The sequence below is a fragment of the Capsicum annuum genome, chromosome 8 (assembly GCF_002878395.1).
Source record: "Capsicum annuum cultivar UCD-10X-F1 chromosome 8, UCD10Xv1.1, whole genome shotgun sequence".
NCBI classification, from domain to species: domain Eukaryota; kingdom Viridiplantae; phylum Streptophyta; class Magnoliopsida; order Solanales; family Solanaceae; genus Capsicum; species Capsicum annuum.
In genome coordinates, this window is record NC_061118.1 from 132,367,292 (window position 1) to 132,380,716 (window position 13,425).

The following is a 13,425-nucleotide window of genomic DNA, read 5'->3' on the forward strand; positions in this document are numbered from 1 at the left end:
ATATAGATGAAGTTACTTCGTCTTCTTTCTTGCTATAATATATGGACCTTTGCACTTGGGGCATGTGTCATAATATGAGAAACTATTATTAAGTTTTTTTCTTGTAATTTTAATTGTTTGATTGACTTTTTTAACAAAAAAAATTGGGGGCAGAACTGGAAAAGGTATGAAAGAGATTACAAAGCGAAAAACAAACATTTGCCAACAAAGTGAAGTTTAGATAGCCAATCAACTAAACTATTCAAATTTTCATATTATTTAACTAATCGATAAATGATTTTTAGAATCTTCCATTATAACGATTTGTTTCTTATACTTTCATATTATTAGTTAAGTCAGTTGCAAAATATAAACATCAAATATCTTATAATTACTTTTATTTATTAAATGACTTGTATTGCATGTTTTATGAAGTAAAGATCAATACTTTAATTTCTTTCTTTACTATTCACAAGACCAAAAAACTTTAATTTGACTATCTTTTATTATTTTTTAATCAAAATTAATTATTTAACTAATTTTTGTAAATGAAAATAGACTTTATAAAATTAATATTTTATATAAGCTTTTATTTAAAGTAGCTTAAGAAAAAAATATATATTTTAATCGTAGAGAACTTTCTTCTGCGACATGAATAGTCCTACTCATAAGACCAAAAAGCCTAAATTTGACTATCTTTTGTTATTTTCTAATCCAAATTAATTATTTAATTAAAATTTATAAATGAAAATGGCCTTAATGAAGTTAATATTTTATATGAGCTTTTATTTAAAGTAGCTTAAGAAAAAAAATATTTTGACCATAGAGAGCTTTCTTGCATGAATAACTCATCACTTTTTTCTTCTTTCTTAGTATTTATATTTAATAATTTATTTTTCATAAGAAAGAATTTTGTACAGATACTGTGGAGATGAAGAAGAGGAAAAAAATGAGGGGGTTAAAATTAATTATTGGATGAGGTTATATTTTATTTTTATCAAATCGAATATAATTTTGATGTAGTATTTCTTAATTATTTTTTATGCATTGAATAAAATTTTTTGTGGACAATTTTATCCATTGTTTTTGAAAATATCAAACATACTTCATATACTAAAAACTAAAATGATTGATAAAGTAAAAAATTAAATAATGAAATAAATAAAGATCAAATATTTTTTAAAATATCTTTTTGATCAATTGAGAATCAATATTTTGAAGCTTAAACTATAGAGAGAATCAACTGATTCTCGATGTTTATTTCAGTGCGTGAGTCTAATTTTTTTTTCTTAATTTAATATAAAATTATGCTTAAAGCATCACATTTAACTAGCATAAATTCTTCGCACACAAAATTATAAATAAAATTATGCATGTTCCATAACACATAAAAAGACTTGAGCAAAATAATCAATTCATTTGATGACTTTCCCGTTCACTTCCAGATGAACTTGGATTGAATTAAGAAATTAGAAAAAAAAATTAATTATATATTCATAAATTAATTTAATTATATTTTTAAATTTTTATAATTTTATAAGTTATAATTATTTTATATATTTTAAATTATATTATTTATAAAATATTAAATTATTTGAATTTGAATCCAAGATTAACACGGATCTTACAAAATTAGTTGAATAGAATTATGACGGACGAAATAGAATATGTCAAAAATAAAAATATAAAGAAAGAGAGAGAGTGCAGTGGATAGATATTTTGAGACGTGTATAGGGGTGAAATGGTTATTAGCAGAATTGAAAAGGATAGGTGAATGGCCAGCTTTCACAGATCTCTCTCACCACGTCATTCCGCACCACAGCTTTCAAGTTGTTCGAAGTCTCTGGATAACCCACCCCTCGCCCACCTACAAAAACAACTACCATTCAAAGCCTTACCAGAAACAAAATACGTACTCCATATTTTCTTCTGCATAAATCTCTCTGCTTGCATTTGTCTGCATACATATTCGGACTTACCATTTGCAGGTCGGAGAATTTGATCGGAGCAAGTTGCGATCGACGATCCGAGTTGAAAGTTCGTTATCCTAAGTGTCCTGTGTTAGCTTTCTTTTATATTCCCTTTTGGTTTTTGCTCCATAATCCCCCCCCCCCCCCCTCCCTATTGAATTTCCTTATTATAGGTATGCAGGTCATATGAATTTTCGCGCTATTGTATAGTATTATATTGGAAGTATTGTCAGGCCTATACTGGCGCCTTTCCATATTGATTTGTGTTTTTTTTCCTACTTTTAGAACTTGAGTTACTATTCGTTGCATTTCGTTCTCTATTGTCTCAAATGATTGTGTCGGTGCATTTATAGGTTTTGTGTGCTTAGATGAATTAGGATGGATTTGCCTTTGTTTGTATGAGGAGAGATACTTTTTGCGGAGTTTATAGAAATTGTGTTGGTTGTGCTCTGATCTAGGTTCCATTTTCGGTGGAATCTATAAGAATTGTGCTTATTGTGCTATTGAGAATTTGAAATTGTCTTTGTGCCTTAAGATCATGGATGATTGGTTTTTGTGTTGTTGTGTTACAACTGGTTGCCTTCCAAATGGCTCTGGTGAATTTGTTGTTTATGTAGTGTATAGATCCTTGTGGAATGCTGTGTTATGAGATGTTGATGAGCTTTCCAGCTTTGTGGTTACATTAACCGTATCTGCAATTTTTGATTCATTGAGTATGGATAATCCTCAATTTCGGGCATTTGTCTCTGTTGATGGATTGGCTGAGATGTTCGTTTTTGAGTGTTTGAGCAGAAGATCTCCGTAGGAACGATTCACAATCAATTTAGCTTCCTTTGGATGTTGAGGAAATTAAAGATCTCCGTCGGAACGATTCACAACCAATTTAGCTTCCTTTGGATGTTGAGGAAATTATCTAATTTTACTCGTGGCCTTGGCAAAATTATTGTTAAATATATTGGTGCCCATAGTTTTGAGATATGGGGTACCTTGAACTTGTGTCTTGAGTGTTTGAGCAGAAGATCTCCGTAGGAACGATTCACAACCAATTTAGCTTCCTTTGGATGTTGAGGAAATTATCTAATTTTACTCGTGGCCTTGGCAAAATTATTGTTAAATATATTGGTGCCCACAGTTTTGAGATATGGGGTACCTTGAACTTGTGTCCGAGTGGTTTAGTTAAGAATGGAGGCCGGCGTTGGAAAGTGTTTCAACTTTCAATTGTATACGATGGTTAATTTCGTGAACACCTGCCTAGATGGGAAGAAGTTGGGCTTGTACTGAATGTGATCAGAACAGCTGGGAGGCTGTTTTAGCACAACTTTAGCTGGCTTGTAGGTCTTTAGATCTGCTCTGCTTATTATGTGCGATTTTAGTACATACGATCAGCTGGGAGGCTGTTTTAGCACAACTTTAGCTGGCTTGTAGGTCTTTAGATCTGCTCTGCTTATTATGTGTGATTTTAGTACATACGATCATTGATGTTTTGTGACAGTATGTAAATTGCAGCTATCAATTAAAATTCCAATGAGAAATTAAGTGTTTGGAATTGTAAGATCACGTGGAAAAAATTGATGAAGAATTTCTTTCTTGCACTGTTCCTTTTGTCCTGAAGACTGGGACAATAAACACAAGCATTTCTAAGTATGTATCTGGTTAATCTGAAGTTGCAAAGCCGGTGTTTGAATCAAATGGAAGTAGTAGTCGTGAATCCTTCTCTTTGGACATCTATCTCAATCTTCTGTTCAGTTTGTTAATCACTCTGTTTCCTTTTTCTATTTTGCGTTCAACTTTTGATACTGGTATCCGTTGAGGCTATTGGTATTTGTAGTTTTCACTTTTCCTTTAGTAGGCTGACTTAGGATTGTGAGTTTCAACTTTCAAGTGCCTTCCAGGCCTTCTGGTTTGTTTTATCTTCCAACCGATCTAATCTTGGTCTCCTGAAGGAGATCATCTAGTATGTGTGGTGGTAGCTGTTCTTGACTGATGGTAATGATGTTGTACACTTTACCCATTTCCGTATGAGAGGTAGATTGTTGGACCGTGGAAAATAAGATATTGTGGCACGTCGCTTTTTATTTGCAACTTCAGTTTTTGTGAATTTTAGTAAAATGTTAGGCATGTGCAATGATGAGGCCTTTCATTAACAAAGATAAGCCTCAGGGCAAAAAGCTGAATTAAAACAAAGGGAAAAGAAAGACCAGAGAGTATGGACCACTTGGATGTTTTGACCCAATGGATAACATTTTCCTTTCTAACTATGAAAGAATCTAACTAACTGTTAGGAATGTATAAAATTCTTCTTCAGGGTAAGATTCCCTTGTTGAAGTGGCATGTGCAGAATCTCAGACAGAGGTAGGGTTGTCTGTGATGGACAACAAATAATTCATCCCTGCAGTCCCACACTTTTCCCAATATTTTTCTCTCAGGACGGGTTTGATTGTTGTCCATTGCTTTTACGTTAGGTTGGACTATCCTTCATCAGTATCTCTTTAAATGGAGTTCTCCAAGAATGAAGTCATCATGCAATCATTATTATCTACTGCTGGACGCTTTGGAGCTCCACAATGCTTCACGATAGTTCTAGTTTGGGTTCCTTTTGAACCTACTTGTGGATTCTTGTAGATCAACTTATTTTGATGAATTCTCATGGTGGAGTTTGCTGATTGGAGCTCTCAGCCTTTGTTGGAATTTGTTGTTGCTGGTTTCAATTGGTGTTCATGTGCGACAACACAACATTGTCTGGGGTGTTTTGCCCATTCGGAGGGGCAAGTAGACCTGCCTTTGTAGGTTTAGGATTTTTCCCTTAAACTGTTTCCTGAATGCAGGGCTTGTAGTTGTTAAATTCATCCATAAGGCTCAATGGGAGACGTAGTAATTGAGCATTCAGGGACGCCACGTTGTGAGGCCTTAAACTTGCAAAATTTTACAACATCTGAGAATGATGCTGATCTGGTTCAGAGTTTCCATGGGGGCTACTTGCCTGAGGATGGTACATGTGTAGAAAAATCCACTTCTACTGAAGCCCTTGACAGAGGATACTTGGAATATGGGTATGTTCTCCGACTCTTTCATGATGGTAAACTTATGTCTATTTTGTACAATCATTCTTGGTTGATCTTTGATCACGTATTCTGTTGTAATACTGAAGGTGTAGATACATATCATAATATATGTTTGCTACACCTCATACATAGTGGATGTTATGATCATCAATTAATCTCTGATGTGTTTTTTTCCCCAGCTGTTCACACTATCGGCGTAGATGTCGCATTAGAGCCCCATGCTGCAATGAGATATTTGACTGCAGGCATTGTCATAATGAAGCTAAGGTAAGACCTGAGGTAAATACATTATCTCATCACAAAAAAATAAAAAGGAAGGATGAGGGGGTAAGAGCTGATAAATGATGGGAGTCATAATTTGGGCAATAGACAAGCTAATTGGTGATGGAAGCTTACACTTACGAATAAGTATAATATGTCTTGTCTGTGGCTAAAGAGGTGCATAATATGCTACATAAGTAAGATTCCAGTTAATAAGATGCCTGCATCCAGTGGTATATGCAAAATTGTTTGAATGTGTGCAATTCTTTTCTTTAACCTTTTGATTGCAAGGCACCTTGGTTTACACCTCATAGAATCCATTGTGGGCAGCTACGGGTCATTTAGATTTTACCTTATCAGCAAAGATTCTAATTTTGTTCGCAATGATTACTCATCTTCCATGCTTGGCTGTTAAAAACTTTACTGCCATATTTGCTTGTCTACAGAACAATATCAGCCTTGATCAGAAACTACGACATGAGATTCCTCGTCACAAGGTGGAAAGGGTAATGCTCCTGACTGGGACTGTTGTACTACTTTGCAGATAACTTTTCCCTATATAGGGTTCTCTTCCATTCCCTCATTTTCATCAGCTAGCTTCACCTTCTCTTCACTTAATTTTGTATGGAATCTGAACATGATGCATCTGAACATGATGCGTAAGAAAATATATATTCTCATTCGTTGTGGTTCTTTGCAGGTTATATGCGCACTTTGTGATACTGAACAAGAGGTGAGTGGTGGTTATGTCATTCCTTCTTTACACACTTTTATATGGTCATGATCTAAAGTATTTTTGCAATTGAGCAACACAAGACTCTTGCTTGAGCATGTTACACTTCATTGGGCAAGAACTGAGTTCTCTTGGTTTTGAAGTTTTCTATTCTAGCTATAAGCAGTTTGCGTTCTGACCAGTTATCACTCCTCTACCAGGTTCGTCAAGTTTGTATTAATTGCGGCGTGTGCATGGGGAGATATTTCTGTGAAACCTGTAAGCTATTTGATGATGATGTAAGTTGAAACTCTACTCACTTTAGTTTTTCACGTGAGGATGGTTGATACATACATTGAATTCAAGGAGTGGATAGTAACAGGAAATGCAGCTGTAAGTAAAATATTTAATGTGCTGACCAACCTCTGCCCATTTTTCATGTTGCAGATATCCAAGAGACAGTATCACTGCAATGGTTGTGGCATTTGCAGGTATTGTTACTTTGCTGAAATTCCACTGCCTTCCCCATTCTGCTTATCCTTTTGTCGTCCTTCCTCTTTCTCTTTGTCTGTCATTTCTGTTGAGGCTCTGGTAGAGAGAGAAAGCAACTTAAGAAAAGGAAATGACACCATAACACCTTTGCTAACAGCTTCCACTTGCAATAAGCATTCAGTTCCAATTCATCTGAACATTCATTCTTGCCCTGTATGTTTGATGTCTAAGCTCTGCATGAATTTTGATGTTGGTGTTTTATTTTGATTATTTTCTTATTTCTAGGATTGGTGGAGCGGAGAACTTCTTCCACTGTTCCAAATGCAGTAAGTCTCAGTCGTCCCTTTGTTTATCATATACTCCCATCCTATGCATGCCGTACACTCCATTCGGTTTAGGAATTTCTTCTCTCTTACTGGCTGATGGTTGTGGGGTACAGGATGTTGTTATTCAGTTCTCTTGAAGAATGGTCACCCCTGTGTTGAGGGGGCAATGCATCATGACTGTCCTGTTTGTTTTGAGGTATGCATTGCGCATAAAACTTCTCTTCAGTTTCTTTTACCCTCATTTAAACCTTTACTGTGATCAGCATTTTGTTCCAACCGAATGAATTGAGAATGGTGGTTATATGCAGTATCTCTTTGAGTCAGTAAATGATGTAACAGTCCTGCCCTGTGGACACACTATTCACAAGAACTGCTTGAAGGAGATGCAGGAACACTACCAGTAAGTTAGTGTTATTTTTAATTGTTCTTTAGTTTCCACATGTGAGGGTTGCCCATACGACTGAACTGAGCTTTATCTTTGCAACAGATATGCTTGTCCACTCTGCTCTAAGTCGGTATGTGATATGTCAAAGGTGTGGGAGAAATTTGACCTGGAGATTGCCTCAACACCGATGCCCGAATCCTATCAAGACAAGAAGGTGAGTACATTTTCTGAACTGCTCTTAGTGCTGCGTCAATGTGCCGTACGAGCGTTAAAAAGTAACTGAAATTTGTGATAATTGCAGGTTTGGATCCTTTGTAATGATTGTGGAATTACCTCAGAAGTGCAATTTCACTTTGTGGCCCAGAAGTGTTCATGTTGCAGATCTTACAACACCCGCCAAACAAGAGGCAGATAGAGGGATCAAATATCAAAAGTCGGTCTGGCTTTTATGTGAAAATGATCCCACAGCCGAAGTGGGTGGAGTGGTAATTCAGAGTGGGAAGACATTGAGCTTTTTAAAGCTAAGCTTGCAGAAGAAACACTGGAAGGAGAAAGGGTTCTAATACGATCTTGCTTGTAGCTCTTGTGGGGTTATTTTGTGTTCGCGTTCTTCATTTTATTCACACTGTTGTATGTGTGGCTAGCCTAGGTGTTTTGGCTCAGTGTTTTGTTGGCATGTCTGATGTCTGTAGCTTGCTTGTAAAAATGTTGCAAGTCAGGTGGCTGAGAGAGACTTGATGAGTTGTGTGATATTGTAATGTTAAGGGTCATTCTTAATAATAGTGTCATTCTTAATAATAGTATCATTCTTAATAATAGCATCTAAGGCATAGATGGGGTTGGCTTTCATATCTTGGTTCTTCAACTTCTCTTTCGCTGGATTTAACACTCCTTGGTCCCTACTTTCTTTAAGAGTAGTTTGTTTTTGTTTCTCCAGCTGTTTGGTATAGCTATAGGCCAAGTAATGCAAACGTACTTTTTCACCTTACTCTTCGTTTGTTAAAACCTATTTTGGCTTGTATCCGTCTCGGAAAGGGGCATCCTTGATTTATCAGCAGAGAAGAGTGCAAAAATTCTCATGAACTTTCCCCTATAGCTCACTTGATAAAAGCATCGCTATCACAAACTCTAGTCACTTACTATCCTTACGCTGGAAAATTAACAGACAATCCTAGTGTTGATTGTAACAATATGGGTTAGTGGGTATTGGGTGAAATATGGATCATAAAAAATAAAATAAAAATCAAAAGGAAAAAGTTTCTTCCGTTAAGTTTTTAAACTTTTTCGGACTTCCAGTTAGTTTGGAATACTTTGCACAGGTTAATGACATTGTTGTCCCAAAAAAAATTCCAAATGACTTTAGTGGGATATTTGTAATAGTTGAATGATAATTTGAGTTTTGCTCTAGGTATTTGCATTAAAACGAAATACCTTAACAAAACATTTGAAGCTACTCCAGAGTAAAAATTATGAAGGGCACCTCGTCTAAATTACCCCATGTATTCTTAGATAGCAAGATATTAAAAGAGGGAGAAAAACGGTAGTGCCTTTCAATTTTCTAACGTGCTGTACATTCTTTCTTCATGTTTTTGGACTAAAGTGACAGATGAAAAGAACACTTGACTGACGAGAGGAGCGACCCTTATCTGCGCTTACTTTCACCCAACCCAAGTTACTTAAATTGGTAACATCACAAAAAGGTAAAAGGGAAAAGGAAACATAGACAAGATACAGCAAGAAGAAACCAGGTATAAAGGGGCCTGGTGACTTACTTCACATACACTACAGTATAGCACATGGCCTCAACATTCTCTCAATCTCCCAAACAGTGTTCTCATGGTAACAATATTAAACCCAAAGGGGCCTCTCAAAAGTGAGGGTGTTTCGAGTAGTTAAGAGTACTGGAACACGTGTGTGCTTATGGCTATATAGTGTCAGTGTTGTTTGCAAGTCACATCAGCGCAGACGCAACATTGTGTCATGGTAGTGTTAGCTATGGGAGACTTTGAGCAATGCATCTATGTGAAAGATCGACATCTGATCATGTAACACGAGAACATACCATGTCCTGAACAGAAGCACAACTGGGGTAGTTCAACCTAAAGAAAAGGAATGGATCTACAAAGCACTACAATTTTAACTATGCCTCAAACCCAAACAAGTCAAGATCTACTCCATGAATCTTCACTATTGACATTGCTCCATTTAAGCTCATCTTAAATAGAAAAGAAAACTAGAAGGTATTAGAAGTTTTGTATTTTCTACTGGTGAATCTTTACAAAACAACAAGATTCCTAGAAACCATAGGGTCTAGATTCAAGAAAAAGATGGGCATTTGAGGATCAAAGAAATGAGCTAGGATGAAACAATTAGTTGAGTTTGAAGAACAATAAAAGCAGAAACCTCAAGAATCTATGCTATCTTCACCTGACTTTAAAAGACCAAATCAACATTTACTAGCATAGGCGAAGCCTGAATCACAATCAAGAAAGCTTGTGACCAACACATTTTACATAAGCAGACAGCCACATTCTGATAGCAGCAAGAAATGAGAACACATGTAATGCATATTGTGATACTGGGATAAGTTGCTCGTCATATAAACCATAGTTACAAAATATTTTTATTCATCCCAACACCGGTGTCTTGGTCTACACCTGTAGAAGTCATGAAACATTTATATTCATCAACTTCGCCAGGTAATATTAGCAGGTGAGAAACCAAAAATGGGGGAGCCACTAGGATGCGCTACAACCCTTTTACTTTAGGTTTTTTTTTTTTTTTGAGATTATTCTCCGCTATTACATATCAAATTCAGAACTATGTAAAGCAAATTTTGCTGTTTGTGACCATTAACCACTAAGACCATGAGAAAGGAAAGACAGTTCACACAAGTAGCAATACATGCTCTGATCATCCATGGCTGCACAAAGATGCACAAAAACAGCTCTTAGGAAACAGATGACCAGGTGTCTCGTTGTTAACCAGTATGGTGGTTTCGTCAATCATGGGCTTAGTAGCTACAGCAGTGCAATTCCGGCATCCTATGTAGCAATGAACAAGCCGGTGTCCAAAACTTCATCACTGCTGTTTGGCTCAATAGTGCTTTCAGAACCATTATTGACTTTCTCCATTTCCTCATCAATTAAAATCTCCTCGGAACGACAATCCAAGCTGCAAAAAGCTTTCTCACCTCTGCAAAACATAATACGAGTTTTTAATATTAAAATCATCGAAGTCATTAAACTAGTTATTAATGCAGTGAATCTTAACAGACCTGTACATGTAAATATCCTCTCCATCGAGCTTCTTCTTGCAAGAGTAACAGAAGCGCAAAAAATCACTTGAAGGAAATGAAGTGACGACCTCTGAGCTCTCCGCCGCCTCAGGCAACACAGTTCTCTCATTCTCATTAGCATTCTTACAAAAATTGGGCAACTCATTGTTGTGACATTCTAAAATGCAGTCACAAAAAATATGAGTTACTTTGGCGTTGGGTCCATGGGTTCTCACACAGGTATAATCCTCAGAAAGTTCAATATCACTTGCCGAAATAGAACCAACTAAGCTAGTGTTAGAGCCAACAGATGTTGGTATATCACTCAATTTAGCACCACCTGCTGGATTGCCCAATTTTGAGCAACCTCTAACACATTTAGTACGTGAAACCACCGAACTTATTCCATTTTCAAAACCAACAGTTGCAGTACGGTTCGCCAAGCTTGGGAAACGTGAACTACACCTTCCAGAGTCAAGAGAACAAGAACGAAAATTTCTCGATAACTCATGATCCGACAGGGCTTCTCCAATTCCAAACACAACATCAGAATTACCCTTTTCAAGATTCGAGCTTTTAGCCAAAGTATGAGGATAAACCGATATATCCTTAGGGAGTGACTTAGGTTCCTCAAGAGAACCAACAACACAGCTTTTAAAATCATGTGTTTTGTTCCTCATTTGTGTACCAAAAATAATAGTTTTACTGTCTGATGATCGAAGAACTTTCCCAGATTGTTTCATTTCATCATCAAGAGAATCTACAATGCCAAGGCCTACTTTAGTAGTACAACCCCAAGTTTTGTTAACCCCCTCACTCCTTAAGGGGTTGCCTAAATTTGAAAAGACTCTAAAATCCAGTGGAGAAGTAGGACTTCTCACTGAATCAGATTCTGAACCCTTGGGATTAAGCCCAACAAACACACCAGGAACATTGAAAAAGGAACAATTTTTATGTTTCCTAACCAAAACATCAGATTGAAAATAGGAATCTGAGATACCATCAGATGTCAAATGCCCCATGTGTTGAACTTTCTGGTGTGATCTGGACCTCTTCCTCAACATTATCCTTAAACCCTCAGCCCCTAAAGATCCACCAACACCTGCATCAAGATTAGATATTTTTTCTTAATAAAAAAACAATTTAAAATTCAAGAATGTAAAATTTATATATCTAAAAAGAAAAGAAACAACCCCAACTGAGAAAATCCATCATACATCTAAAGAACATCTACATTAAAGCTCGCATTATCAAGAATCCACAAGACCCAAAATAAATTATTAAAGAGATTTTTTTTTCCAGAGAAAATAAATAGTCAGAAATAAGAAAAATGAGTCAAAATCAAAGAACACCAAAGAGTCAACAGGAGAAAGACCTCAAAATGTAGATTAGGGCCAGAATAAAAGTTATTTTTTTTAAAAAAAAAAAAAAGGAGAAAAAATTATAAAAACATTTGAACTACAATAAATAAATATCCAAAAGCAAGAAATAAAAATCAACATTGACATCTCTAATCAACTACAAAACAAGAAAAATGATTGAATCCACATAAACCCCATTTCAGGATTCAAAAACTTTGGGTCATGCAAAGCACAAAAATCATCAAAAATGAAAGTGGGGTTTTATTTTTCTTGATGGGTTTTCATTTTTGTTTAAAAAAAAAATCCTTTTTTACTTTCAAGGGGATACACACATAAGAGGGAAAACCACCTGGTAGATTAGTTTCCAGAAGCTTCAAAAATGGAGAGAAGAAAGAAAGAAAGAAGAACTATAAATGCAAAGAGCTCTCTCCCTTTCTCTCACAGTTGTGTGTGTGTGTGTGTTGGCTTCTTCAGTACATCTTTTTCTCTCTCCTTTTTTCTCTTTCTGTTTCTCTCACATTGCATCAAAATCAGCAACAGAGAGAGCTTCTCAAATACACTTCCATTTTCTCTTTCTGTGTAGAAAAATGTTTTGGAAATACAGAATACAACACAAATGCCTGTATAAATACAGTGGATGTAGTGTGAATGGATATATGTACTAGTGTGAAATGTATTCCCTACATTTTTCCAGCCAAATTCATTGTTTTCATTATTTTGGGGGATAGCAAAATATTTTTTTAATTAAAAAATATCTCAAATTAATTGTAGTTTTTAATTATTTTCAAGATATTTATGATTACTTTGGTTAAAAATAAGCTATTTAAAGATCATAATAATCAAAATATGTCAAATGAATTATTTTTTTTGACTAATATCAAGATATTTATGATTTTTTTAGCTGAAATAAATTATCTAAAGATTATAATAATTGAAATATTTGTAAAGAATATGTCAAATTAATTATAGTCTTTGGTTAAATATCAGAATATTTATGATTCATTTGGTTGGAAATAGTTATTCGGAGATAGTAATGATCGGAATGCTTAAGAAGAACATATAAAATTAATTGTAATATTTTAGTTAATATGAATACGTTTATAATTAGTTTGGTTGGAAACAAGTTATCTAAAGATCATACTGATAGCATTATAATATATAATTAAATAATGATGAATTAAATTAAGTAAAAATAATATAATGTAAATATGTAGTATTTTTATTGTTTGACCTCTACAAGTAAGAGAACTTTTTACACAAATGTTTATAAAACTAGAGGTGTGTGGCTCGTGTTATCACGAGTCCAACGTAAAAAAATGTATTAAGTATATTTATTTTCTATTACATAAAAATAGGTGATTTCGACCCCTTATATAATTATAAAAAAAAATTCATCTACTTTCACTTAATTACATACCATGCTTCAATATATAATGATTCCATTATTTCATCATAGTGGTTTAAATATTTAATATCTATTAATTTATATTAATTAACTATAACTACATATTGGAAGTAATTTTTTTTATTTATTTAATTGGATATCATGTTCAAAACTAATTTGTTACCACAAATTACAATAATTAATAATTTAAAATAT

The 13,425-nt window shown here is 34.8% G+C and overlaps 2 protein-coding genes across 5 annotated transcripts; one reads left to right on the forward strand and one right to left on the reverse strand.

Moving 5' to 3' along the window:
- Positions 1 to 1,743: 1,743 nt before the first annotated feature.
- On the forward strand, positions 1,744 to 8,036 carry LOC107839088 (probable E3 ubiquitin-protein ligase RZFP34). Of its 4 annotated transcripts, none has more exons than XM_016682440.2 (12): positions 1,744 to 2,016; positions 4,775 to 4,999; positions 5,191 to 5,278; positions 5,719 to 5,778; positions 5,973 to 6,005; positions 6,206 to 6,283; positions 6,432 to 6,475; positions 6,762 to 6,802; positions 6,916 to 6,998; positions 7,111 to 7,202; positions 7,290 to 7,401; positions 7,489 to 8,036. In XM_016682440.2, the coding sequence occupies exons 2-12, from the start codon at positions 4,809 to 4,811 to the stop codon at positions 7,600 to 7,602; spliced, it is 936 nt and encodes a 311-aa protein (XP_016537926.1). In that variant the 5' UTR covers positions 1,744 to 2,016; positions 4,775 to 4,808; the 3' UTR covers positions 7,603 to 8,036. The 4 variants fall into 4 exon arrangements, with proteins under 4 accessions (XP_016537926.1, XP_016537924.1, XP_047250400.1 ...); XM_016682438.2 differs by having other exon boundaries at positions 1,802 to 2,016; positions 5,191 to 5,290; XM_047394444.1 differs by having other exon boundaries at positions 1,804 to 2,016; positions 4,412 to 4,999; positions 5,191 to 5,290.
- Positions 8,037 to 9,787: 1,751 nt separating this feature from the next.
- On the reverse strand, positions 9,788 to 12,231 carry LOC107839089 (FCS-Like Zinc finger 10). The gene is made up of 3 exons (XM_016682443.2): positions 12,175 to 12,231; positions 10,465 to 11,566; positions 9,788 to 10,382 (listed from the first exon to the last, which is right to left on the reverse strand). The coding sequence occupies exons 2-3, from the start codon at positions 11,526 to 11,528 to the stop codon at positions 10,232 to 10,234; spliced, it is 1,215 nt and encodes a 404-aa protein (XP_016537929.2). The 5' UTR covers positions 11,529 to 11,566; positions 12,175 to 12,231; the 3' UTR covers positions 9,788 to 10,231.
- Positions 12,232 to 13,425: the final 1,194 nt, after the last annotated feature.